Source organism: Lactuca virosa, chromosome 4 (genome assembly GCF_052849685.1).
Source record: "Lactuca virosa cultivar CGN04683 chromosome 4, Lactuca_virosa_CGN04683_v6, whole genome shotgun sequence".
Lineage (NCBI taxonomy): Eukaryota > Viridiplantae > Streptophyta > Magnoliopsida > Asterales > Asteraceae > Lactuca > Lactuca virosa.
The window spans coordinates 519,332,998-519,359,633 of record NC_136429.1 but is presented as its reverse complement, the minus strand read 5'-3'; the positions used below and the strand labels follow the sequence as shown (position 1 = coordinate 519,359,633).

Below are 26,636 nucleotides of genomic sequence, written 5' to 3'. Positions count from 1 at the left end.
TAGAATTTTTGGGTATTCAAATCTCGACCTAATGCTTGAAATTTCTTGTAGGATAAGCTTAGGGAAAGCTTGGGGAAGCATTGGACATCACCCTACCACCATTTTCAAGCACAAATTGGTATAATTGTTCCAAACTCTTAACTTGTGCATATAATTATATTTTGGGGTGATTTTGGGTGATTTTGGTGATATTGCTAGTTTTTGTGCATACTCTTGAGTTTAAATTGTCCTACATTGTGTGCAAAACTTTGTTGAATTCAATTGGACAATGGCTTCCCGTGGAAAAAGGGTTAGAATTGGGACCTCACAAACGGGTGGTCAAGAGACCAATGATGAACAAGACCAACAATTCATGGAAAACCCCTATGAATTTGGTCTTATTTTTGAGTCCAATCAATAAGAGATGTTGTATGAAACCCTTATTCAAAGGGTAAAAGGGGAACAAAAATTTGTGGACATCCAAGCCCTCAAGGACCTACATATCTATAAAGGTGTCCACAAGCTCTTTAAGAACATTGGTTGGGAAGGGTTATTGAATCTCCATGATGTAAGCTATCAAACCCCTATGTTGGAATTCTTGTCATCCATCACTTTCGATTACCAAACACACATCCAAACCTTCTGTTTGCTCAATCAATCACATAAAATTCATGCTGATACTCTCTGTGATATTATTGGTGCCCCAAAAGCGAAAAGAGATGTATATACAACAAAGGGAAGAAAAAATGTTGTATTTGAGTGAGACTGTGGAAGGTTTTGGAGAACTATCTCTTGTGAAGATGAGTTTCAGTCAGGCACAGCAAAAGCTTCTAGCATTATTCTTCCGGTTCTGAAGGTCACCAACCGGATTATTGCTTCTCTCTTATTTCCTCAAGAAGAGATTAGCAAAGCGAACAAAAAAGAATTAGAAGTTTTGTGGTGCATGATTAACAAGCCCGAGGAAGTCCCTCATTTTGGGTGTTGGGTAGTTCAGAAAATGTTCAGAAATGCCATGAGCAATGGTGGCCAGCTACATTGTGGAGGCATGGTATCTATTATAGCTGAGCATCTTGGCCTCCATCTACCCAACAATCCAACCAATATAATTTCGGGTCGTACTCGTTTATCACTTGAGGTTTTGGAAATCATGCATCTCTTTCACCGCCATCCCAATGGGGATGTTCATTGGACCGTCGATGGTAAAGAATATTTACGCATCGATAGCCGAAATAAGAAGATATTAGTCTTGGCCAATGACATCCTGATATTTGCATATTTAGCTATATTTTTATGTTGGATTTTTATCATTTATTGGCTAATTAATTGCATATTATGGACAAAAGATACTTAATATTGTTCAAATTATGTTTTCGGTCCAAAAAAGGAAGCTAGGAAGCAAAAGAAAGCAGGAGATATGAACGGAAGCTCGGGAGCGAAAGAAAGAAGAAAAAGGCTTAATTCTGAAGCTACTCGGCGAGTAGGATCGTCTACTCGACGAGTCGACACGAAGATTCGCGAAGCAAAACGTGGAGTCCTTGCCGTATACAGATTCCTCAAGGGGGACTCGACGAGTCAGTTGGCTACTCGACGAGTAGCCCCTGTTTTGAGAAAACTATAAATAAACTTCATAAACCCGAATTGAGGACTCTCTCTGTATTTTTGGTGGAACACTTGGCGATCAAGGAAACATTGGAGCTCTGGAAAACGATTGAAGAACCCTAATCCTTCATTCTTAAGAGATTAAGACACTTTAGGTTTAATTTTCCACTTTTCTTTTGAATTGAATTATGTTAGGATTAATTGAATTTGTTTTTAAGCTTTCACACACTGAATTCATGAACTAATTTCGTTAGTTTCTGTTTGGGGAAATAAGTTTGCTCCTATGGTTTAATTTACTCTTTTGATTAATTGTTAGTTGGTGATATTGTTAAATTAAGCTTGTTAAAGACCCTTATGCATTAACCATAACCGTTTTCTGTTAATTGCTAAGTGATTAAGCTGCATGAACATCTCTTAATTGCTTATCTCATATAATTTATGTGAACACAATACTATATGCCTAGGAATAATGAACATGAAACTAGGATTAATTAGAGAATAGGTAAATTAATGTGTGAGCTTGTGTGATACACCATCAACAAGAGGTTAATTGAATCACCAAATTTAATTAGCTAGCTACAAGTCTTATTTAACCCGAATAATTAACCTAGGAAATCTATTAGTTTAATCAACTGGCCATTGCTTGAATTGGTATGTTTTCTAAGGATTAGTAATAGTGACTGCGAATCTAATCACCAGAGTCGGTAACCAATAACAGTTAATCTATCATATTAATATAAAAATTAACCATAGGAGTAAATGAGTTGAACCTAAACAGAAACCCTTTTTGATCATTGAATTTAGTTTGTTTTTACGTGTTTTCAGCTTTTAGTTGAGTAGTTAAGTTTTAGTTAAGTTTCTAGTCTTGCAAAACTAGAGAAACCCCTATTTTCTATTACTTGTTTTTAGTTAATTCTAGTTTTTAGTTTTAATTTCCAGTTCCCTGAGTTCGATACCCTACTTATTTAGCTTTACCACAATTGATAGGTCCACTGCCTTTGTGTGTCAATTTTATAATTAAAAGTAGGATTAAAACTAGTTGAGTAAACACACATCACAACCCTTCTACCAATTGGCACCTCCAATCCAAGTTGGGTGTTACTGCTGCCCGTAGACCTTCAACCACCACTTCTACTCCTCCTGTTCAAACTGCAACTGCAGGTGCTTCCAGCTCGTCTCGCCCCATTCCTTTTCCCGAACACAACCTTTACATGGGCGAGTTTGCAAGCTTAGATCATCATTACACGAGCCTCCAGCAGGAAGTAGGAGAGACTTATACGGGAGTTGCTGAAATCACTTCTGAATTTCATGACTACCGAAACATTCAAGAAGAGCGTTGGGCCCAGCAAGAGCTGCGATGGGCCGAGCAGGATCAACGATGGGTGGCTCAAGAGCAGCATAACCGCAATGTTCATCATTTGCTGAGCGATATCCATCGAGTACTTGTGCTTCCCACCCAGCAACAGCAACCTCCATCATCATCCCAACCCCAGTGGCCTCCATTTTATCCTTCTGATTATCCTTCACAGTTCCCACCATATCCTCCACCGCCCGGTCCTCAATAGGTCGGCTATGCCTCTCTCCAAGCATCGAGGACGATGCTTATTTTAAGCTTGGGGAGGGGCATCTATCCATGTATAAATCCCGTTGCATGTAGGTTGCATGTAATTTTGTACATATTGCATTAATTTCCATTTTCTTTTTCATTTTTCTGCATGGAAATTTTTTCAAAAGCCAAAAAGATTTTCTTTCGATTCTAATTTTTATTATTTTCTTTGCATCTAAATTTTTGTATTGCATTCATTTTATAAAAAAAAAATTGTTCCAATCCCAAGCAACCGAATCTTTTCAAAACAGTTGAGCTGGTAAGTGAGTCATGTGCCTTGAGATTAGCTTGCTCTTTTTATTGAAAAATCTTAAAGCAAGTTAATCACACACGAACACACCTCCCGAAGCTACTTGTGCAAAACAGAAAGTGAGAAGATTATCAACATTGGAGCGTAATAGCAGGTATGAGTCACTTCTTTAGGACATATGATTGGTCTTATGAGTAGTAAATGTTCAATCGAACTTAAAATGCCAAATTCAAAAATTCATAAAAAGAATACAAAATTTCAATGTCCCGAGCCTTCCAGCACTCTAAAAAGTCCTTTCTACTCATTCCCTTTTATATACCTTGCTTGGGGACACAGTTTCCGATTATACTTACGGGTCTTTGCATGTTAATTTTAGTCCCCCGAAAAATGTCTAGAAGCCCCTCACGGTAATAGACCATGAGATGTCCCACCATAGAAAAAGTCAAGGATGAAAATATAAAGAAATAGGCCAAATAAATAAATTAACTAGAATGTTTTATGTTATCTTAATTAGTGAAGTCAAATAGAAAAAAAATTAAAAAAAAATTAAAAAAAAATAAAAAATAAAACAAAAAATAAAATAAAATAAAATAAAAATAAAAATGTTGTTATTAAGTTAATCTGTGACCTTTGGAACTTGAATAAGTAAACTCCGAGGGGTGTTCTACACCTAATCGCCTAAAGCAAAATTGTTTGGGACTGATTGAGTTGAAAGTTCGCTATACGGGTTTCATAGAAAGTCATGAACTTAATAACCAAATAAAGCTAATCTGTGGCCTTTGAGGTTCGGGCAAGTAAACCCGAGGGATCCTTTTAAATCTAGCACACTAATGTCATTTGATCTGGATGTGTTGGTTGGACGCCCGTTACACGGATTTCAAAGAAAGTCATGAGCTTTATTTGTAGGCAATTGTATTTAGGAAGTTTGTATATATTTGTGTTTATATCTTTATTGAATAATATATCTAGGAAAAATATTTGGCTGCCAAAAGATTCCCTTGGACTTGAATTTGAACTTATGACATTGGGATTGAATGTTAATTACTTTGACTGGAGTAAGTGGTTTGAAATTTATAACCAATCTGGGTAAATATTAGAGAATTTTTAGAAAATATTTTTCAGAAAAAGATTGTTGTTCACCAACAAACAGCTGGAATCGGGCATTGATATATTTTGTGAAACAAAGACGATTGAGCATGTTTTGTCACATACAATTTCACGAGAGTAAGACCATAGTTTGTTCCATGAATTGGCTTGATGATATTGAGTGGGAACAAATGTTGTGATCTTTGATTCTGTTAAGTTGCATTAGGGAGTGGCCAAAGTCTTATTTCTATTGATATATAATTTGAGACTAAAGCCAAGTTGACTCAAGGCACGACAGGTACATTCTCAACTATGGTAGAAAAACAGGGTTAATTGGGTTGGATTCTTTTTCATGTTTGTTTGATTTCTTGCATTAAGTTTCAAAAAGTTTTGACTTTGATTTTCTTTTCCTCTCCTTTATTCTATTTTCTCTAGTTTAAATTTTTCTTGTTCTTTCTTGAGGACAAGAAAGGTTCAAGCTTGGGGAGATTTGTTAGATGCATTTCATGCATTCATTTTGTAGTTTTAATCCATAAAAGTACATTGCATTTAGGTTTAAACTCATGCATTTTGCATATTTTTCGGGATTTTTCATGATGCAATTCCATTCACACACTTTTGTAATATTTCAGGGACTTTTGGAGGTTGGATATTGCTTTAGGAGGTTAAAAGAGTTAAGGGCAAAAATTTCGGGACTTGCGGATCATTGAGGAGAGAGATAAGAGGAAAATGAAGATTTTAGCTTTTCAAACATTTACACGGCCGTGTAAATGAAAGCCTTGAGTTTACACGGGCCGTGTAAATGCATATTCAACAGCAATATACTTCGAAGGCCCGGCAGTTTTGAGCATTTTAGTTTTAGAGTTTACACGGCCATGAAAATGGACAGTGTTATTTTACACGGGCCGTGTAAACGTGTTATCAGTTTTAAAACAGTTTCATCCTTTGTAAAAGAAGGACAGCCAGTTCTTGGGGAAGTTAAGTCGTATTTTGAGAGAGGAGAAGGCGATTTTGGGAGATTTTGGAAGTGGATTAACACTTGGAAACACTTTAATTTGCATTTCGTAAGTCAATTTGAAGATTAAACTTGTTAAATTTGTAGTTTAACTTAAACATGTGTGGCTGATTTCTTTATCATTTCTGATTCTGGATTCCTAAGTATTTGTTGTTAGGTTGTAATTTGCACTTGACTTATGTTTAATATCTAGTAATCTTTGATTTGATCTTAATAATGTGTTTGATTGGTTCTCTTTTTCACTTGATCAATGAATTAGGGTTCTTATCAATCTAGTTAATCAAATTATGAAATTCGTATATGTTTTATGATTTGATGTTAGTAACACACACTTATTTGGTTGTAATTAGATCAAAATTAGTGCAATCAAAGATTAAATGTTTATATTCCCAAGCTTAAGAGGAATGTTAAACATTGTTGGTAATTAGTGCAAGAACTTAATGTCATTTAATGATTCGATGCAAGAACTTATTTGAATTGAATCAATTAAATGAAGTTTTATTTGAAGAACTTGTTTTGAATAAAATACTTTTGTCAAGTTGGATATTAGAGCTTATTAATATCTAAATTACCAACCTAGATTGAACATGAGTTATAATCATATTACTTCTTTCAACATAATACATGTATAGGAATCAGAATCGGAAGTGTACTTCTTTTACTGCGTTTTGTTATCAATCTTGCTTATTTATGAAGTTTAATTCGAGTTCAAACACAATCCCCCATTTTAATTTTTGTTTGTATGATGTGTGAGAATATGGCTAAATAAGAAGTCTCGTATTCATGTGGACCGACCCTGCTTACTCTATACTATCTCTAGTGTATGAAGTAACAGTGACTTGAATTTTATTGTTATTATTTTATCCCATTATTTGTTGGTTTGACAACCAAACAATACCAGTCAGGCAAAGGCCCGGAGAACGGTCCAGATAGGCTGAAGGCCCAGTGTGGCATACCAGTCATGCTGAAGGTTCTGTGAGCGTACCAGATAGACTGCAGGCCAGTGGGGCGTTCCAGTCAGACTGAAGGCTCTGTATGCATGTTGTTTGTAATATTATTTTGGTTTTGTATTGTGATTGGTATTTTGGGGGAAACTCACTAAGCTTCGGGCTTACAGTTTTGGATTATGTTTCAGGTACCTCAGAGGATTGCGGGAAGGCGAATGCGTGATCGTGCACTTCATTATATTTTGTTTCATGATTTGTGGGATTTCTCTTATGTCGAACTTATGTTGAAAACTATATGTACACAATGATGGTTTTTGGATTTACGTAGAAGTTTTAAAATTTTCAAAATTTTATGGATGTTATAGAAAACAACTATACCACCCAGCCAGTAGCCAAAAACAAGCTTCGAAACGATCCATCAAATCAGTTTTGATGTGAGTGTAAGTATCCGGGTTGGTTCGCCTAAGGTTGTGAAGGTAAACAGGCATATCGTTTAAACTTTCTTCGTGCTCACTTTCTAAGAAACTCATTTTGAAGAAATTGTAAGAGATAATTATGAATTACTTGGTTCGCCTAAGGCTGTGAAGGTAATGTTCTAAGCACATGCAGACACATATATACGTAGGAGATGAAAATTGAGGTTTTAATCAGAAATGCAAGGTCCAGAATGTGTCTCCAGAATAAGATCTCCAGAACGGATACTGCCACTGTAGAATGCTATGTTCCGGAGCATGTGGTCATTTTACCAAAAAAAAAAAAAAACTTGTTGGTTATTTTTATTAAAATGGTTGTTTATAAGGGTTAGATTACTCAATTTCCCTTTTTTTAGTAAATTTCATTTTTAGTCCCTAAGCTATAGAGAGTACTTTGAATTTGATAAAAAAAAATGATTTTTTTTTTGTTTTTTTGAATTTTTAGTACTTTGAATTTGATAAAAAAAATGACGTTTTAAAGCATTTTTGCCCCTCCGTTATAAAATGTACAAGGCTAGCCTTTAAATTTGTGAAAAGAATAGTATATTGTCTTTTTTGACCCAAAAATATTTCTTTTAGATTTGGTATAAAAAAGAAATTATTTGAATTTTTGGTCCTTGTGGTACTACTTTCTAACGCACTACTAGAAAACTAGTGCAATAGCTACGACACAATCCGTAGGTATTCCGTAGGTATAAGGCAATACCTACGGATTTGCTACGGAAAAAGGCCTGTAGCATAAATGCCCGTGGGAAATTTATACCTACGGATTTGCTACGGAATAGCTACGACCTATTCCGTAGGTATAATACCTACAGATTAGCTACGGAAACGAATTGCTACGGAATGCCTACGGATTACCGACGGGTGTGAAGTTTGACTGAAATTGACTACTTTCCTACGGAATAGCTACGGAACAGTTTAACTACAGATTTCCTACGAATTAACGACGAATTTCAAGTTTGACAAAAATTGACTTTTTTCCTACGGAATACCTACGGACCTATTTAGCGACGAATATTCCGTTAGAAATCCGTCACTAAATTAGTAAAAAAAACTAAAAAAAATCAGTTTTTTCTGCTTAAAATGCACAAAAAAAACACAATACATTAAATTTATAAAAAATTATTACTCAGCCACAAAACTAGTAAACATTACAATATATGTTTTAGGTTATAGCATTGTACTTTGCATTTACTCAATTTATTTTATAAAAATAACTTAAATACAAACCAATACAATTCATACAAATACAATACATTTGAATGTATTATCCTACTTTGTACAAGATATAGCTCTTAAACCCTTGGTTGAAAGACCTGTAATAAAATCAAAATCCCAGATTCAATACAAGAGTTAATTACAAAATAAAGGAAATGTAAAAAACAAAAAACTGTAGAGAATAGCAACGTGCTTTACTCCCGCTGCCAATTTGGGTAATGCGCTTTAATTTTTTTCCCATTAGAGCTACATACTTATGTATTTGACCAACAATTGCATTGTTTTCAATAATTTATTTATAGAATCCTAACTATATTTCTTTTATGGATAGAAGTTACTAGTCAAGTTGTTTTCAACCCTTTATAGCATCATACTTTAATTTCTTCATATTGCATTACAATAGATTTGGCATGCATTGGATTATTAAGACATTAAGATAACATGTTCACAATTTGAAAACAAATTGGTTTAAAAACTAAAATCTTAAAAAGAGTACTTGAACGAAAACCAAAAGTAGGATGTTATACAAAAAAAATCCATAAAAACTACAATGTTAATTCATGCATTTAACCCTAAAAACAACTTTCCAAGTTTCAAGAAAACTATGTTGCTATATGTAGAATTTCTTACCCAAGAAATGCACCCAAGTTGTTGAACTTATGGTTTTCTGCTTTGTGGTGTATACATAAGCCTGAAACACAACAAAATGGAATTAAAAATGAAATAAAAAGACATTTGCATCGAACCTTCAATATTGACCATCACATTTTTAGCAATGTACATTCTCTTTATCAAGACACTTTAATTAAGTATATTACTCCAATTCTCATATAACGAAATGACTATGCTCATCTAGTCATTCTAACAATCTTTCAACTCTATTCCAATAGTTATTTATGCTCCATGAAGCTTAATAACCAATTTTGCCAATTATACCCTTTTTGTCCAATTTTAACAGCTTACTCCAATTTTACCCTTTGAAATTAGTCATCTTATACCCATTTTGACAATCTGCTTTCAACAAAGTTTCCAAAAATAACAAGTTATCAAGCTCATGAATACACATTTCAAGTTACAAAAATCCATAAAAAAAATTCATACATAAACATTTATCTAACATTTTTAGCAAATTAACCTAACATTTCAACAAAATTAACATTTTTAACAAATTGAAGTTCTCAATATTTTTTATATAACATTTATATCACTTTTAACAAATCTAACAAACTAACCTAACATTTATCTAATATTTTCAACAAATCTGACAAATTAACATAACATTTTAACAAATTCAACCACAATTTAACCTAACATTTAACCTAAAACCTCATATTCAACAAAACAAATCAACATTATCAATGAAGTAACCATATAAAGTGGTAGACATGAAGTAATATAAAAAAAACTAGGGTTTTACCTCTCTTGGAGAAGAAATCAAGCAGGGAGGAGACGAGATGCAAAGGGCCGGCGACGGCGAGAAATCGAGCAGCAGCAGCGATACGACCGGGAAGGGGAGGAGTTCGTTGCAAAAAAATGGAGAAGGGAGGAGCGATTCGCAGCAGAAAAATGGAGAAGGCTGAACAAATCAACATTAAAATATCAAAAAAAAAACTAGGGTTTTACCTCTCTTAGAGAAGAAATCGAGCAGGGAGGAGACGGGATGTGAAGGGTCGGCGATGGCGAGATGCAACGGCGAGAAATCGAGCAGCTTCAGGGGCGGAGACGGCGAGATGCGGCCGGGAAAGGGAGGAGTACGCCGCAAAAAAATCGGAGAAGGAGGAGCGATTGGCAGCAGAAAAACGAGGAAGGAGGAGGCATTCCCGTATACGATTAATAGGGACGACTTCCCTACGGTATAAAAATGGTAAGTTTGTTGTTGTTGTTGTTGTTGTTGCTGCTGCTGCTGATGCTGCTGCTGCTGCTGCTGTTGTTGTTGTTGTTGTTGTTAGCTACGTATTAGCTATGGAATATGCTTTCTGTTAGAATTCCGTAGCTAATTAGCTACAGATTTTTCTTATTTTCGATTTTTTGGGCACCAAACGTCGTTTTTTTCACTCCGTTTTTTCCACACCTCTGTTATACATGATTATCTATATTTTCACCAATTTATAGCTATTAATATCATTTATAAAGTCGTGTGCACATACGGGATCCATTGCTCGTTTAATGGTTTAACACTATAATGCTTATGAATACGTACACATACATCTCACAAACATGTATACATACACATACACACGTACACATATACCACAACTCATTCATGTATATAAATATACATATACAAACATAATCCATCACAAGTTGGTGAAAAGTATAGACATTACAATGTTAAACTGTGAAACGAATACTTGATCCCGAAGGGGAACACGACTTTATGAACGATATTAATAGCTACAACTTGGTGAAAATATAGATAATCATGTATAGTAGAAGTGTGAAAAAAATGAAGCGAAAAAAACGACGTTTGGTGCCAAAAAATCGAAAATAAGAAAATCCGTAGCTAGTTTTTTCTTATTTTTTATTTTTCGGGCACCAAACTTCGTTTTTTTGGCTCCGTTTTTTTCACACCTCTATTATACATGATTATCTATATTTTCACCAATTTATAGCTATTAATATTGTTTATAAAGTCGTGTGCACATACGGGATCCATTGCTCGTTTAATGGTTTACACTATAATGCTTATGAATACGTACACATACATCTCACAAACACGTATACATACACATATACACGTACATATATACCACAACTCATTCATGTATATAAATATACATATACAAACATAATCCATCACAATTTGGAGAAAAATATATGCATTACAATGTTAAACTGTGAAACGAGTACTTGATCCCGAAGGGGCACACGACTTTATGAACGATATTAATAGCTACAAGTTGGTGAAAATAAAGATAATCAAGTATAGTAGAGGTGTGAAAAAAATGAAGCGAAAAAAACGACGTTTGGTGCCCGAAAAACTGAAAATAAGAAAAATCTGCTACGGAATTCAAACAGAAAGCATAGTCCGTAGCTAATCCGTAGGTATTCCGTAGCCATTCCGTAGCTAATTAGCTATGGAATAGCTACGGATTTGCATTTGTAGCTATTCCGTAGCTAATTAGCTACGGAATAGCTACGGACCCGCATCCGTAGCTATTCTGTAGCTATTCCGTAGCTATTCCGTTACTAAACTAGGGCATCCCATTCTGTAGCTGATCCGTAGCGATTCCGTAGCTAATTAGCTACGGAAATTTTCCGTAGGAAAACGCCATGTTTTCTAGTAGTGACGCCCTGACCATGTTTTATCAAATTTAGAAAATTTAACAACTCATTAATATTTGAAAATAATCATTGTTAAAAAATATAAATGGAACATGATGTCTTGATTTAGTATTCCCGGTCAATTATTAGGTATAAGTCTAATTAATGGCTACTATTTTTAATTGAGTCTATATTGCTCGTTTTCCTGCTGTAATCACCTGAATATTATTAAAGCTTTCCTGGGATCATATTGTCTTGTATTCATCATTTTGTAGAGGGGCAAAACATATTGTTGATCATCACGATTATGAGTTAGAAAGATGCCTAATTTCTATTATCTAGATTGTTTTTTGTTAAAAGGTTAATAATTTTGTTATATGTCAGAAAACATCTGTGAGTGAGAGGGATGTTCATTTATGTGCTGAAGTTACCATAATCAGGTTTGCTTATTTTTTATATTTCTTTACTTAAACAGATTTCTTACTCTTTATCTCTATAATTGCCAAACCATAGTTAATCTGGCACCTAAAACTAAATGACAAGTAATAGTTCTTTGTCTCTCCTCCCTATCTTTCCTCTAACTTCCAAATTCTACAGACATGTAAACTGAATGTATTTACGATGAGTGGTTTGAAAAGATTCAGTCAAGATTCAAAACTAGATGAAATTCTCAGGAAACACTTGATCCTGTGGTAAATTTGCACGTAAGAGTCAACATTTATAACCAAAGTTTAAAATGTTTTCACACGAACAATATGACCAATTTTTTATCCGACAAGACTTTTAAATAACTAAATTGGCCTTCTTTCTGTTCTTTCGTAATATTAATTTAGTTTCTTTGTGGCGTACTGCAGTTGAAGATGTATCAAGAGCCGTGGTTCAACTAAAAGGATGTTTTGAAGTGACTGAAGCAAGCTTATTGTTGTAGTTTTTTTAATGTAGTTCTTAATGGTTATTGTTGTAGTTCTTAATTTATGTATGTTAACAGGTACTTTATTATTAAAAAAGGCAGTTGGCTGTTAACGATTCCCTAAGATCACATATTTGGAGATTACATTAAACAAAAACATACATTCGTAAAATTACCAATTTTGCTTTTGAAAGAACATGTATATGTTGCTATATCAGACCACCACATGTTAATTTTTGATTGGTGATTTGTAAATAAGTATTGATAGAAAGTTGAAAAAAGTTATATATGTGGTTGGCAAGATAACCTACAATTTCCATGTAATTTCCTAATTACCATTTACAATTCTTTTAATTTTTCACATCATATATATTTGTGTTTGTTACACAAGATGTGTATAATGCTATAATAGAAACAAATGAAAGTAGGATGCTCTAAAAAACAAAGTAAAATCGATCCATTGTCTTTACATTGATAATAAACTATATACTATAATCCAAAAGAAACTTTGTGTTATAAAATTGATAAATTCAATGACACCTAAAGATGTTTGCAGCTTTATTGTAACAAAACATTTCTTTGATTATAATAGCGGCAAACTTTTCGTGGTTATAATAAAACTCTACTTTCTGTTGACACTTTATAAAAACCGGACATAAAGGTAAGAAATTAAAATATGATGTTATAATTTACAAATATTTGAAAGTCCGTTGTTATTTATATAGTTTACCCTAAATATAAACAACTTTATATTAATGATATAACAGTTATTGGAACAAATGAACGATATAACTACAAAAAATAAAAATAAAAGTAAACAACCTCATAGTTAATGGAACCAAATGAAAGTTGGATGTTATAAAAAGAAGTATAATTGGTCTATTGTTTTTATATCGGTCAACCCTGCCATCGGAAGGGTATAACATTAGTTAATACCGATAAGAGCATTATGAGTAAATTACAAGAATAGTCTTTGTCGTTATATGAAAAAAGACTTAAATATGTGTAAATTTACCATTTTAACTTATGTTTAATAATCTTTAGGTTTTCTCTAAGATTTATTCCATAATCTAGGCCACTGGCACATGTAGACACCACGATTACCCATCTTCCCCATCCCAATTATCTCACTGATGATACGATGGATCTGACCCATTCCTCTCATCGTATCTGTTCATTCCTCACTTTATTTGTGTGTGTGTGTGTGTGTAAAACATCAAAATTACCACCACATCTAACCACCAAACACCATACTACAACCTCCATCCCTAATGCAACGCCCTTTCCTCCTTTATGGCCAAACCTGCAACCCCTTACCCTATCGGTTTTGTTGTTATCTCTTCCGTCCCTCCTCAAAATTGTTAAAATAATAAGTCAAAATAGTGAAGTTCAAGTTTTGGAACATGCCTATTTCTTAGGGCCACTTTATCATTGAATAAGACATCAAAAATCTTGGTTTGCTTTAAGAGAATCAATATCATCTTCCATTGCTTTCCACCATGTTGGCCATTTCCGAGCTTATGGAATGTGGTAGGCTCAATATTAGGACAAAGTTGAGTTTGATAAAAAAAAATAATAATAAATAACTCATCATATCATTATTTGGTCGTCGAGTATTATCACGAGTTCGAATTGTCATCGGATGTGACCAGCACAAATTTTCCTGAGTTGAGCTAACAATTGGAACTTGAATTGGTGAGGTAACCAAACAAACTTGTGGTAAAGAGATATAACTTCTTGTTTTTGATGATGCTAACGTGTTTTCACAAAAAGTGACACGTTGAGGAGTGTATGTTTTATGGGTATAGGATCATAAAAAACATACCCGTTGCAATTGGGACCATACCCAATAAAAAACTACACGAGGTTGATTTTGGGGAAAGTTTATAAAACGATTATCTCCAAGAAATTGATAGCACATTGACAATTATCTAAAAGTACGAAGAAAAATATAATTTGGTTGAGTATGAAATAAAAGTCCACACTGCGAAGAATGACTAGGATTTTGAGGAAGAATTATATTTATAAGAAAAGTCGTTGTAGCATAAACATCAAACTAAAATGCTTTTGATAAATTGGCTTGAAAAAAGAGTTATAGCATCTTCTCATTCAAATGTACATATTTACGTTCAACAATTTCGTTTTGTTGTGGAGTATGAGGACACGCGACCTTGTATATGATATGATATTGGGACATAAATTGAGCCATTTGACATTTTTTAAGTTTGGGTGCTATATCAGAGTGAAAGAATTTCATTTTTGAAGAAACCCGGTTTTCAATAAGAGTTTCAAAATGTTGAAACAAAGCTAGAGCGTTTGATCGATGAATTAACAGATAAAGCCAAGTAAATTGACTATATTCATCTATAAAATAAATGATGTAACGAAATAAGGAATTAGAAACAGCCGATAACGGTCCCCAAAAATCCAAATAAATTATCTCCAAAGGTGTTTTACTATACTCATAATTTGGCATGAAAGGTAAATTACAACTTTCATGATTCCTTTTTATGTTCTTTAGTATAAAAGTTGTTATGCTAGTAATGCAACAACCCCAAGGTGAACCTAAATTAGGCGACAATGATCTACATCAAGCTCTTACGGACATTGGTTCTAACCCAAACAGTAAAAGCATTGAAATCTTGTGTCACTTTTGAAATTATGCAAACTTGAGAAACTAGAAAATGGTTAAAGTGTCATGGTAGCATTGTATGGTGATTTCATGGATCATGAAATGCCATAGTAAGAGACATCCATGATTTAACATTTAAAATGTTTTTTTTAACAAATTGAATATAGAAATCTATGTGCTAAATTTGATCAGAACCCTAATTTTGATGAAGCGTTGAAGGTGTTTGTTAAAGTGCCTTTGAGAAGTTAGATGCCCATATATTTTAAAATTTGGTTGTTCTTTGTGCATACATAATGTTTGTATTTACATGTGTGTGTGTGATGTAAGTGAGTGATTTCATCCTCCTCATTTACACTACGTTTTGGTCTTCATGCAAAGTTGTTCAATCTAAAAGACAGGTGTGAGAAAATTATGGATTATATAGAAGAAAGATGATCATAAAAAAAAGTAAAACAGATTGGTAAAAAAAAAAAAAAAAAAAAGATGTCTAGATTGATGAAGAGCAAACTCTTATTAAAGAAACAATTGTGCATATCTACTAGGTAAAAGAGAAAAAGTATGACTATATAAGATTTAGTAGTCAATCGTACCAACACTCCAGAAACATGTTTTTTTGGATCATAAAATGTTTGCATCAACAAAACTGTGGAAATTATGTCATATTATTGATTTGTTATGTTTTTTTTTGGGATTAGACCAAATGATCATTGATTTGTTTTTATCACTTTGTTTGCAGCATTTAATAGCAATATGCTTGGATCATAAACAGATTGAAAGACAATTGGAGCATGACATTATCATTTTTAAATCATATATATTTGAAATTTTATGATCCTTAATCTATCTAGATCATGAGAGCAATTTCTGGTAGTCTTTTCAAATTTCACAAACAAAAAAAAAAAAAAAACTGGAATTTTTGTGCAATACATGATGGTAGAGAAACCTAACATGACCTGTGTAGCATATCAATGTCAATGACATTTAATATCATAAAATTGAAGATAAGAGGTTGGTTCAAACAAGACATTTGATACCTACAATCAAAATGTATGTATAGTATATGAATGGGTTGCTTGTCAAAGTAAATGCCTATTGTGAATCATATAAACAACCAGTTTGTAAAGTAAGCAAAAGACATTGTGACTATGCAAAGAAGAAAATGATGACTATATACTGCTGCTTGAACCTTTGGAGTGTTAGTTTTTCTAGGGTGCCACTGCCTGATAAAAAGAGATTAAAAAAAAATTTAGCAAAATAAGTAAACTTCTCACAAGGCAGGGCAAGATAGATGGTCACCTGAACTTTCACTTTCACTTTCACCTCATTTTCACCGGTCTGACAGTTACACCAGATATGCTGCATCACAAATGAATTAAAAAAAACAAATAAATGTTGTGAAGTTATAATCTGTATGGATATATGATGTGAAACTAAAAAAAAAAAAAACTCGCCTGAGAAAATCAGCAAGGAGTTGACATTTCTGTTTGTCAATTACACTGAAGTGATGTTTTTCTTCTTTTTTCTTTAATTCGACGATCAGACCCACACAATGTGTGCTAGACCCACAAGAGTTACGCTCCACCTGTACATTTCCAATCTACAAAGAGAGAACAAAATCAATTTCCAAAAGTTTAGCAAACGGCACCCACCCCTTGAACCTAATTTTGAAAAAATCCTACCTCCTTATAACGGATGAATTTTACTTGTGAGGTTGGTGGCGATGGAAGGAAAAAAACGGAATCATCGAATACATACAGAAGTCCATCGGTAGCCTTGACAGAGGCTTCCCTAGCACGATCCTTCTTACGTGAGGAAGCCTTCCTCTCGGAAGGCATGAGACAGGCTTCCACAACATGAGAATTCTTAAACAAAAGAACCTCCGGATGCCTACTCACTATCACTTTTTTGTCACACATCCTTTGAAGCATTTCCCCAAACACCTTACTTATAGGGCCTGTATACACAGCCTTCTCAAGAATATGTTGCTGTAAAAAAACAAAAAAAGAAGAATCAGTTTATTTGGATCATGGCAATCAACTTTCACTTTCATTGTAAGGTAAATATTTTTACCTTCTCATACTTGTCTAGCATTCTTCTGACTTGTTCAGAAATCATCATAGGTTTTTGGACTAGAAAACGAGAGTCAAACTGCATTCACAAAAACCAAAACAAATTGTGGTATTAGAAGGGTACCTAAATAGTAAGTAACCATTTATGATCTTACTAAGTAAAACTTAATAAGTGTACTATGTATCCAATGAAACCTGTATAATGATCTTCTCAGGCAAATCTTTCTTGTTTACACCGACCCACGGATCAATAATCAGCCCTATCGAAGTATCATGTGGCCTGGGATACTGCAAAAAGCAAGACATAATAGTGATTTTTTCAGGGGTGTTTGGGAGTGCCTTTTATTCTCAAAAGTGCCTTAGGGAAAAATCTTTATTGACTTGTAGCTTTTTGGAAAAGTAGTTTTTAAAAAGTGTTAGGATTAGCTTTTTGGTGGGAAAAACTACAAAGTCAATAAGTTGGTTTTAAAAAGTGTTTGACTTAGCTTTTTAGGGTAAAATGACCAAAAGCCACGATTGTGTGACTTTTTAAAAATCCTTTTTTTTCGTAGCCAAAAAGTCATTTGAAAAAGCTTTTTGAACAACCGAAACACATTTTTAGCTTATTGGCTTTTTCAAAAACCAATAAGCTAATAAGTCAATTTGATAAGCTGTACGACCATTTATTATGTAAGTAGTATGTTTGACTAGAAAATGACATGAACCTTTTCAAAAATGTAGATTCCACTGGTTGCTGTATGGTATCTTCATATCCATCCTCCTTCACTTCTTTCTTTTGCAACTTCACACAAGTTACATGGAGTCCAATTCCAACCGTGTGTCCGGAGCTTACACTGAAAAAGATTTTCCATGTAAAAAATTTTAAAAATAAATTACTAACAGCAACCCTAGAGTATGTGATTTGTCTACCGTGGATGGAGGATCTTCAGCTCTTCAAACACAGCAATCGCTTGCTCGCCCATAAATCCAGCTCCAGATTTAATCAACTTTTGAGTGAGTGCCTGATAAAGTCAAAAAAATTAATTAAGGAAATTAATGAATAAATCTTTAAAAAAAATCGAATTATATTTATACCTCTCCAGAACTAGAACTGGATGTTTGAAAAACCATCCCCACCAATGAATCCTTCTGGCAAACAAAAAAAGACTCTTTATGCATTAAAATGTAAATAAAATAAACAAAAAGCTAAAAAAGAAGATACCTCAGCTTCTCGAGGATTATCTGGGAATTTTAGTTCTACTTCTCGAGGATGCTTTGTTTGTTTTACATCGACCACATCATCAACACCAAAATCAAATGCAAGCTTTTCATCCACCTTAAACAAAACTCTTTTGTCTATACAAACATAACAAATATGAAATATATATATATATATATATATATATATATATATATATATATATATATATAAGTTTTCCAAATGAAATCAAAGTCTTCATATTAAATCTATGTAGCTAACCGTGGACTTCAAGCTGTCCCCTGGTCTTTCCACTCACTGCTATCTCTTCCTGTCGTGGTTCGATACCAGTCACATCTTGCAACAAACGACTCATACGAGCTGCAGCCTGTGATGGAAAGCTAGCAAATGAGAATGATGGGCAAATAAAGAAACTTAAAAGTTAAGAGAAACATCATACGTACACTGTTAGAAAAACCATATATCCTATGTTTTGAACCATCGTGCAACAACAACCCCAGCTGCTGCTTGCCGTCATTAACCATCCTCCATGTTATGTCTTTGATCTCAAGCATTCTGACTCGAAGATGAATTGCAGAATCTAAGTCCTCAAGCACCATAAGCCTACCATCGACCCTAAGGGTCCCCAGAGTCTGCATGAGAAAGAACCGATTTCAAACTGTAGGACTACGTCTTTACTAACTTCTATATAAACTATACCACAACATAATTATACAAGGAAATAGAGAATACATGATGGGCAATTCATAAAACAAATGAGAATGATGGGCAAGCTGGACGTTATGAAAAAAAAAAACAGCCCATACTAGCTGTTGCTGATGAAGTTGCTGCTGCTGATGAAAGGTTGTTATAAACTTTCAGCAGATGTTGATGAAGGTTGAAGAACAATCTTGAAGAAGAAGTGATGAAGGTTGAACTTCCAGAAGTAGATGATGATGAAAGTCAAACTTCCAGAAGCTCCAGAATGAAGAATCAATCAGAAAATGATTGATATTTAAAGGATCCAAATCTCTAAAAAATAGAGATGAATGATGAACCGGTGAAACCCAAGATTATAAGCTTGGAGGATAATGAACCGGTAAAACCCATCAGGTTGAATTGATTGACCAAAATTATCTGATAACAGAAAAAAGAGATCCACATCTCTTAATGATAGAGATGAATGACAAATCAATCAAGATTGATTAATAAATTGTTGTAATAAAAATTGAAAGATGAACAAAGGTATCCATCTGGAGATGAGTTGATCATTTGTAGGATCGAAGGATCAAGACTGGATATGCAGTCAAGAAAAAAAAAAAAAAAGTGAAGCTGATGACCATGGTTACTCTGAACTTGCTGATGAAGGTTGAACTCCAGTAAACACATTAATATTAGAGACAAGAGCATCAGAGGATCAAAGATAAACTACCACTGTTGTGATGGAGTAGAAGTTTGATATGATGCAGACATTTTGAGTGAAGATTGAGATGAAAATGGAGAAGAATTGATAGATTTTTGCGGAACAAAGGATCGAAAGAATGAGAGGAAGAATCGTTTTCAGACATAATCACGTACTGAAAAGTAAATATATAAACCCTAGATCGATCGATCGAGACTGTAAACGAACAACTTCAAACATAACCAGAAGATAATCATAATGCTACAGGAAGATAACAACTACTTAATGATAACTTACCTTGCCACAAGGATGTAACGTATATATGTTCTCGAACACCGTGTAAGTCGGATCAGCCATCTTCGAAATTCGAAATACAGAGGAGGAGACGATGATCAAAACCCTAGCTTCAAAATCGCAATGCGTTCCGTGAAATGAGGAGTTTTTTTTTTCAGAAATGGGGCTATTTCCTAAGAACTGGGTAAAATCCATTTCCTTTCATACGAAGTTACGTAAATGATCCATTTTGGAAAATTGTCTACTTCCTACCACATACGAATTTGGTAAGTTCTAAAACCAGTAATTGGCAATTTTAATTATGAAATTTTGAGTTAGCTTTATTTATTAGTTTTTGTTCTTAATTGCATTTGCTTAATCGTTTTAATTGTAGTGTCATGTATGACTGTATCATTGACAAAACAAATGATCTCCTCAATTTTGCTAAATTCAAAAAGGGTATAAGTTGAATAAAATTATTAGAAAGTTATATTGTAAAATTCTTTCTTCTTTCTGTTGCTATGCATGTTCAATTCATTTAAAGCTATAATGCGTAGTGTTTTTTCTTTTTTTGTTAGATTATGTTGAATTAACAAATTCATGTTCAAAAAGGCTTCAATTTTTATTTTATGTCATGTATGAATTATGATTGACGAAACATATAAATTTGGTTTTTTGAAATGGCCACAAATTGTTTGTTGAAATTCCTTTAACATTTTTTTGGGCATCCTTTAAGTTTGTCCATCATCCGACTACAATTTCCATAACTATTACTGAATGTTGCCACAAATCATTGTTTTAATTTTGTTTCTATTTTTTAGCGGTTGATTTAATTTTGTTATTTGACTATAATATATTTGGCTGATTTAATTTTGTTATGCAACAGACGGGTAAGATTTGCCCCTTTTATCTAGCATCCAATTCCTTTTGGGGTTACTTTTAATGTTTTTGTTCATATCTCTTGAAACCACCGAGTGTTCTTCATTTTTATGCTACCCTTTGTTCGGTTACCATGAGAACCTTCTGCACTCTCATGAACATTTAGAAAAGGTATGTTTAATTGCTTTTTTGTTTGCTTTAATGGTCATTGTTGTTTATAATTTGTAATTGTTGTGTTTCTCATCCAATTATTCTATGAATTTGAGATCCCAATATCCATTTCCAGATGGTCTAACACTTTGTGTGCATAGCATAGCAGGTTTGGATTGAACTTTTGTGTGAAATTTGTTTTAAGGTTTTGAATCTATGTTTTTTTGATATTTTTTACAGGAGAAAAATCAGATATTGGATCATTTTTTTGCCAGAAACACAAGATATAATTATGCCTATCTTCGATTTCAGATTTTTGTCAAGTGAGTGTCACGGGGTAATCGTTTATTAACATAGAAAATTTGTGTGATGGATTTCATTTTATAATCATATCATTTTGAAGTTATTAGTCATGGATTTGAACTTAGAAGTTAACCTAACCATTTTAATTGTGCTATTTGTAGGTTTGTAAGGATTATGTATGCCAAGTTTTTGCAGAAGATATATCTACAAATGTGGGGCAGTTGATGCCAAAGATGTTTGACCAGATGCTTCACTTGAGATATATGCCAATTTTTGAGATGTCTATGTTATACATGTTTGAACCATTTAAACCAAGAATCCCCAAACATGTGAAGCTGGTAATTGAATCTGGCTTGGTGCGTATTAGTCCCACACAAATTTGGTAGAATCCTAATAATATATATTTGAACCATTTAAACCATGAACGCCATTTGGACCCTTTTAAGTTTTCAACAAAGTATATCGTTAAGGATCTTAACCGTAGGCCTCGCCTATCTTTTTCTTTTTTTAACATAAATGATTAACTTTTTTTTTTGGAATCAACAAATATATTATAAATACATGACCACCTAGCAAGATACTAGATGGCCAAAAGAAAGGAAAAACAAGTGTTTATACAAGGATGAAAAAAGGTAGATCAAAACCAAAAACACACCGCAAGACAAATTACATTCACATGCATGACCCCTAATATATCACTTGACACAACTAAAAGGATTAATGTTCCAGTCTATCAAATTGACAGAATAGTTGGAGCACCTGTGTTTTATCCAAATGTACACCATAGTTTGTATGTTTTACACCACTTTCATAGGTGATGTCAGATCTTTTCAAACACCCGTTCATTCCTTGCTTTCTAGATCCATACCATACCAAATGCTTATCAGAACTCTTCGTTCGTTTCTCCGGACAATGATTAACTAATTATGATTTTAAATAGACAAGGGGCCCTAATCATACACACCACACTATAATATTATAGTCTTCAATCCTAGTCTAAAACAATCATTATTAATCATTTCCATTAAAGACCAAGCTAAAGTAAGTTTCATTAATTGCATTTTTTTCGTAATAAGTAAACCTATTTAATAACTCCAATCAATATATATTAATATTACATAAATATTATACTTTTGATTATAATATCCCTTTATTATAACTTGTTATTTATTTTATATTATTCGAATATAATATAAAATAAAAAATAAAATTGTAACTCTCTTTTGTATACTATATTTATTATTTAACTATCGTTAGATAACACAAAAAAATAATACGTAGCATATTTGATCGAAACTTAAATAAACATATAAATACTATCTTTTGCTATGGACTAATAAAGGAATAAATATTAATGTGAATTTAAATACATGCACACATTTATAAAAGACACTTTGTTATTTTGAAATTTAAAAGTAATATATTATAAAGTACATACGAACAAAATTCATATATAAAGTGTTTAAGTTTTCATGAATTATATTATCTAGTCTTCTTCTTTAAAATCAAAAGATTAGTATTATGATAATGTTATATAAACAAAATATTATCTTGAAAGTGTATAAATACAAGTGAGTAAAAAAAATAGAAGAAAAAAAAATAGTTGGAGAAAAATATTTTAAGAAAATGTTACAAGGGATGTTTGTGATAGAAAAGAAAATCATATTTGTTATTATTCATTTATAAAATATCATTTAAATAATAATTAATAGAAATTATCAATTGAAAGTGAGGGATCCGGGTTGGAGCTAACATGAACTTGGTTAAAAATTGGAAACCAATCATAGACTAGTTTCATTCGAAGCTCTCGTCATGGAAATAAAAAACATTGTCATTTGGAGGTAGATTGACGCTAATCAAGTCTGTCATGGGTAATCTTCCCACATACTACCTTTCGATATTCAAAGCACTAATGACTGTGATTGACACACTTGAAAAAATACGTCGGAAATTCCTTTGAGGAGGGGACGGAAGGAAAAGACAAGATTCACTAGGTATCGTGGGAAAAAGTAACGACATCAAAGGAAAGTGGTGGATTAGGTGTAAGTTCAATACATGCACTTAACGTGGGGCTTATCGTTAAATGGTGGTGGCGCTTGAAAAATGAACCAACATCACTTTGGAGTCAAGTTATAACAGGTATTCATTGTCTTTCCAATAAACCATATGATTATCTTTCAAAGAAAACTATTACTGATGTATGGAAAAATATTGTAGGGACTATGAAAGATTTTCATGGAGTTGGACTTACTCTCAAAGACATTTTCAGACAGGAGATGCGAAAAAACCATGTTCTTGTAGAACACTTGGGTGAATAACGAGAAACCAAAAATGAAATATCCTTCACTTTATGATTTAGAATTACGTAAATCATCCTCTGTTGCCTCTCGTATCTTGAATACTGGTAATTTCTAGGAATGGAAATCATGTCCATTAATTGCAAAATTATCCACAGAGTTAGACAGGTTAAAACAAGAGATTGTTTCATGTCAACTACAACCTGGTCACGATAATTGGACATGCTTGCTAACGCCTAATGGGAGAATATTCACGGTGGAAGCAATCAGAAGGAGGATGGACGTAACTGCACAACACTCTTCCAATCTTTAATTGATTAGTTGGTGCAAGATTATCCCAGTAAAGGTGTTATGCTTTGTCTGGAGGGTTGGACAAGGTCGCATTCCAGTTTCCTCGACCAAAGTGATAGTATTATCCGCCAAAACCATTGGGAGATCTTCATATTGTTGAAAATCTTATCATTCCAAGCCTTCCAGCCGCACCTAAGGAAACCGTATATGATAGCAAGGAGAATTTTACGTTTTTTAGGATACCGACCCCATTGGGTAGCAAAAGTCACCAACTCCGTGACCAAATTGAAATGAAGCGCGTGGATATTGCACCATCTAAAAATCCATTCCAAAGCGGGTTTCGAGGACGGACACTTCACTAGAACATGATCAGTATCATCATCACCATTGTTGTATAATTGACAAGATGTGCTTAGTGCTCGGCACATTAATCTTCTCTTAGCAAGAGCCACCAAAGATGGAATCATCACCATTGTTGCATAATTGACAAGACGTGCTCGGCACATTCAATCTTCTTTTAGCAAGAGCCACCAAAGTTGGAATGCGATCTAAACAAAATCGGCTACCTGAAAAGTATAATTATATAGATTGGTAAAAAAAATTATATTATATAAATTATAAAGAAGTTATATAAATTAGTAAAGAAGATAACATTATTACGAATATACGATTAATCCTTAAAGTTATTTTCCTATGATAAGGTAACTAAGTAATGAATTTATACTTGATAATCCATCTTTTCTTTTTTTTCTTTTTTTCTTTTTTTGTGAGGCAGACCGCCACGATTCAACATATGTGACTCCGTTTCAAACTGTTTGATTTTCAAAAATAACTTCGATTTTTTTTAGAAGAAAACAATGTTTAATACATATCGATGAAATCTTTGTTTTATCTTGATGGTGGTTTACATTTCTCTTTGCTTTGACAAATCTTTTTTTTTTTACAAGATACTAAATAATGACAGATTGACATCTAACAATACATCTACGAGTAACAATAGCATCTAACATTAAGGGCAATCCCAAGTCAAGGACTTAGGGCAACGTGTGTATGGACACCTTTGATTTTTGAAATTTTCCAATTAATTTTAGATGGACATATGTGGCAAGTTTTTAAAGACACGTATTATAACACACATAAAAATAAAAATAAATAAAATAAATAAATAGATAAAAATAGCAACATGTAGGTAACACAAAAAAGATCGACACATGTTATTTATTTTTCCTTAATTTGATATATTATTTTAGACGTCGACCCCGATATAAAAATATAATATAAACATTAAACATATCTAAATATTACATCTTAATTTTTGACGCCAAACAACAAATAATTTGATATTATTTTAATTTTTTGGTGCCTTCAATTTGTAAAATACAAGATAGAATATAATAAAAGAAGTGAAAACCGAAAAGGGCAACACCAGGCGACCACGTGACAACGTCAGAGGTTCTACCTTCTTAGACTCGATGTTAATATGCGGCAACTGTGACAATCGACCGGCCGATTGCGTCTCTACTCTCTCCAATTTAATTTCTACTTTAAGTGCATCACATTCTCTGAATCTCTTATTTCCTTAGTTAAGTAACTAGGAAATTAAGAGAATAGTATGAACTATGTGTTAGAAAAGTATTTAAACTATGGACTGAAGCCATATTTATGAACCACCCATATATAACAGAAACACATACCTTGATTAACTGATGGACTGTGTCGTATTCTTGGTGGTTAGAACCAGTAGAGGATCTTCCACCGTTAAGGTCATGTTGAGATATCGTTTCCCTATTCCACAAGTTTTCTTGTTCCCTAAGTATTTTAGTTCTTCATTATCTAGATTTAGATTCCATTTAGGATTCTTGTTCACCCTATAAATATAAATATAGGCATTGTAATTCTTTGTTTTCTTAATTAATACAATCAATTTTCATTCTCAAAATATATTATGGTATCAGAGAAACGTGGGAATAAAACCTAGTTTGTTCTAAACAATGACCGGTGAAAATTCCGACTCCAAGAAAGAGACGTCGATCATAGAATCTCATCTCCATACTTTCTTGCTCCTGCGATCATCCAGGACAAAACTTCGTTGGCGATAATCTACTACGAGATGGAAACTACAACAATTGGAAAAGCGAGATGACGAACGCGTTATTCGCTAAGAACAAGATAGCGTTCGTAAATGGATATCTATGCCAATGCCTGCTGATGATTCTCCAGATGTGATGAACTGGAAGCGTTGCAATGCCATGGTACGCGGATGGCTCATCAGTTCCATGGATAAAGAAATCAAAGGTAGCATTAAATACGCCATCACTGCCTTCAACATACGGATCGATCTTAAAGAAAGGTTTAATAAAGAAAACGCCCCAAGGGCTTATGAGCTCAGACGTAGGGATGAGTGTGGGACGGAACCGGTACTGACCCGTACCGTTCCCGATTTCCCGAAAACCGAACTTGGCCGAAAGTCAATCTCGAGTACCGAACCGAATTAACATCACCGGTACCGGTACCGGGAATGGTATCGGTTTTCGGTACTAGTAGCGATACCGACGGTACCGATTCCCGAATTTCATGTATTTGGAGTATCAAGTACCGTCCCATATTTTTAAATTCGGTACGGTTCGGTACCGGTTCCTGTACGTTACCGGTACGGGATCGGGATTTGGGACAAACTGTTCATCCCTACTCAGACGCATCATTACCACCATTCGCCAGGAAGGGATGACTGTTTCTACATATTACACCAAATTAAGGAGCATTTGGGATGAAATCCTGTCGATAACTCAATTACCAATGTGTAAATGTCAAGG

At 33.6% G+C, this 26,636-nt stretch overlaps 1 protein-coding gene and 1 long non-coding RNA gene across 2 annotated transcripts; one reads left to right on the top strand and one right to left on the bottom strand.

The window, feature by feature from the left end:
* Positions 1-17,052: 17,052 nt before the first annotated feature.
* LOC145169530 (FACT complex subunit SSRP1-like) lies at positions 17,053-20,076 on the bottom strand. The gene is made up of 9 exons (XM_079088077.1): positions 19,928-20,076; positions 18,693-18,881; positions 18,511-18,616; positions 18,253-18,386; positions 18,126-18,179; positions 17,961-18,052; positions 17,756-17,884; positions 17,247-17,339; positions 17,053-17,130 (listed from the first exon to the last, which is right to left on the bottom strand). Exons 1-8 carry the CDS (start codon positions 19,985-19,987, stop codon positions 17,312-17,314), a joined length of 792 nt encoding a protein of 263 aa, XP_078944203.1. The 5' UTR covers positions 19,988-20,076; the 3' UTR covers positions 17,053-17,130; positions 17,247-17,311.
* An 824-nt stretch (positions 20,077-20,900) lies between these two features.
* Positions 20,901-21,600, top strand: LOC145104786 (uncharacterized). The gene is made up of 3 exons (XR_013707168.1): positions 20,901-20,953; positions 21,173-21,255; positions 21,397-21,600. It is a non-coding gene; the product is annotated as an uncharacterized LOC145104786 (long non-coding RNA).
* The last annotated feature ends 5,036 nt before the right edge of the window (positions 21,601-26,636 follow it).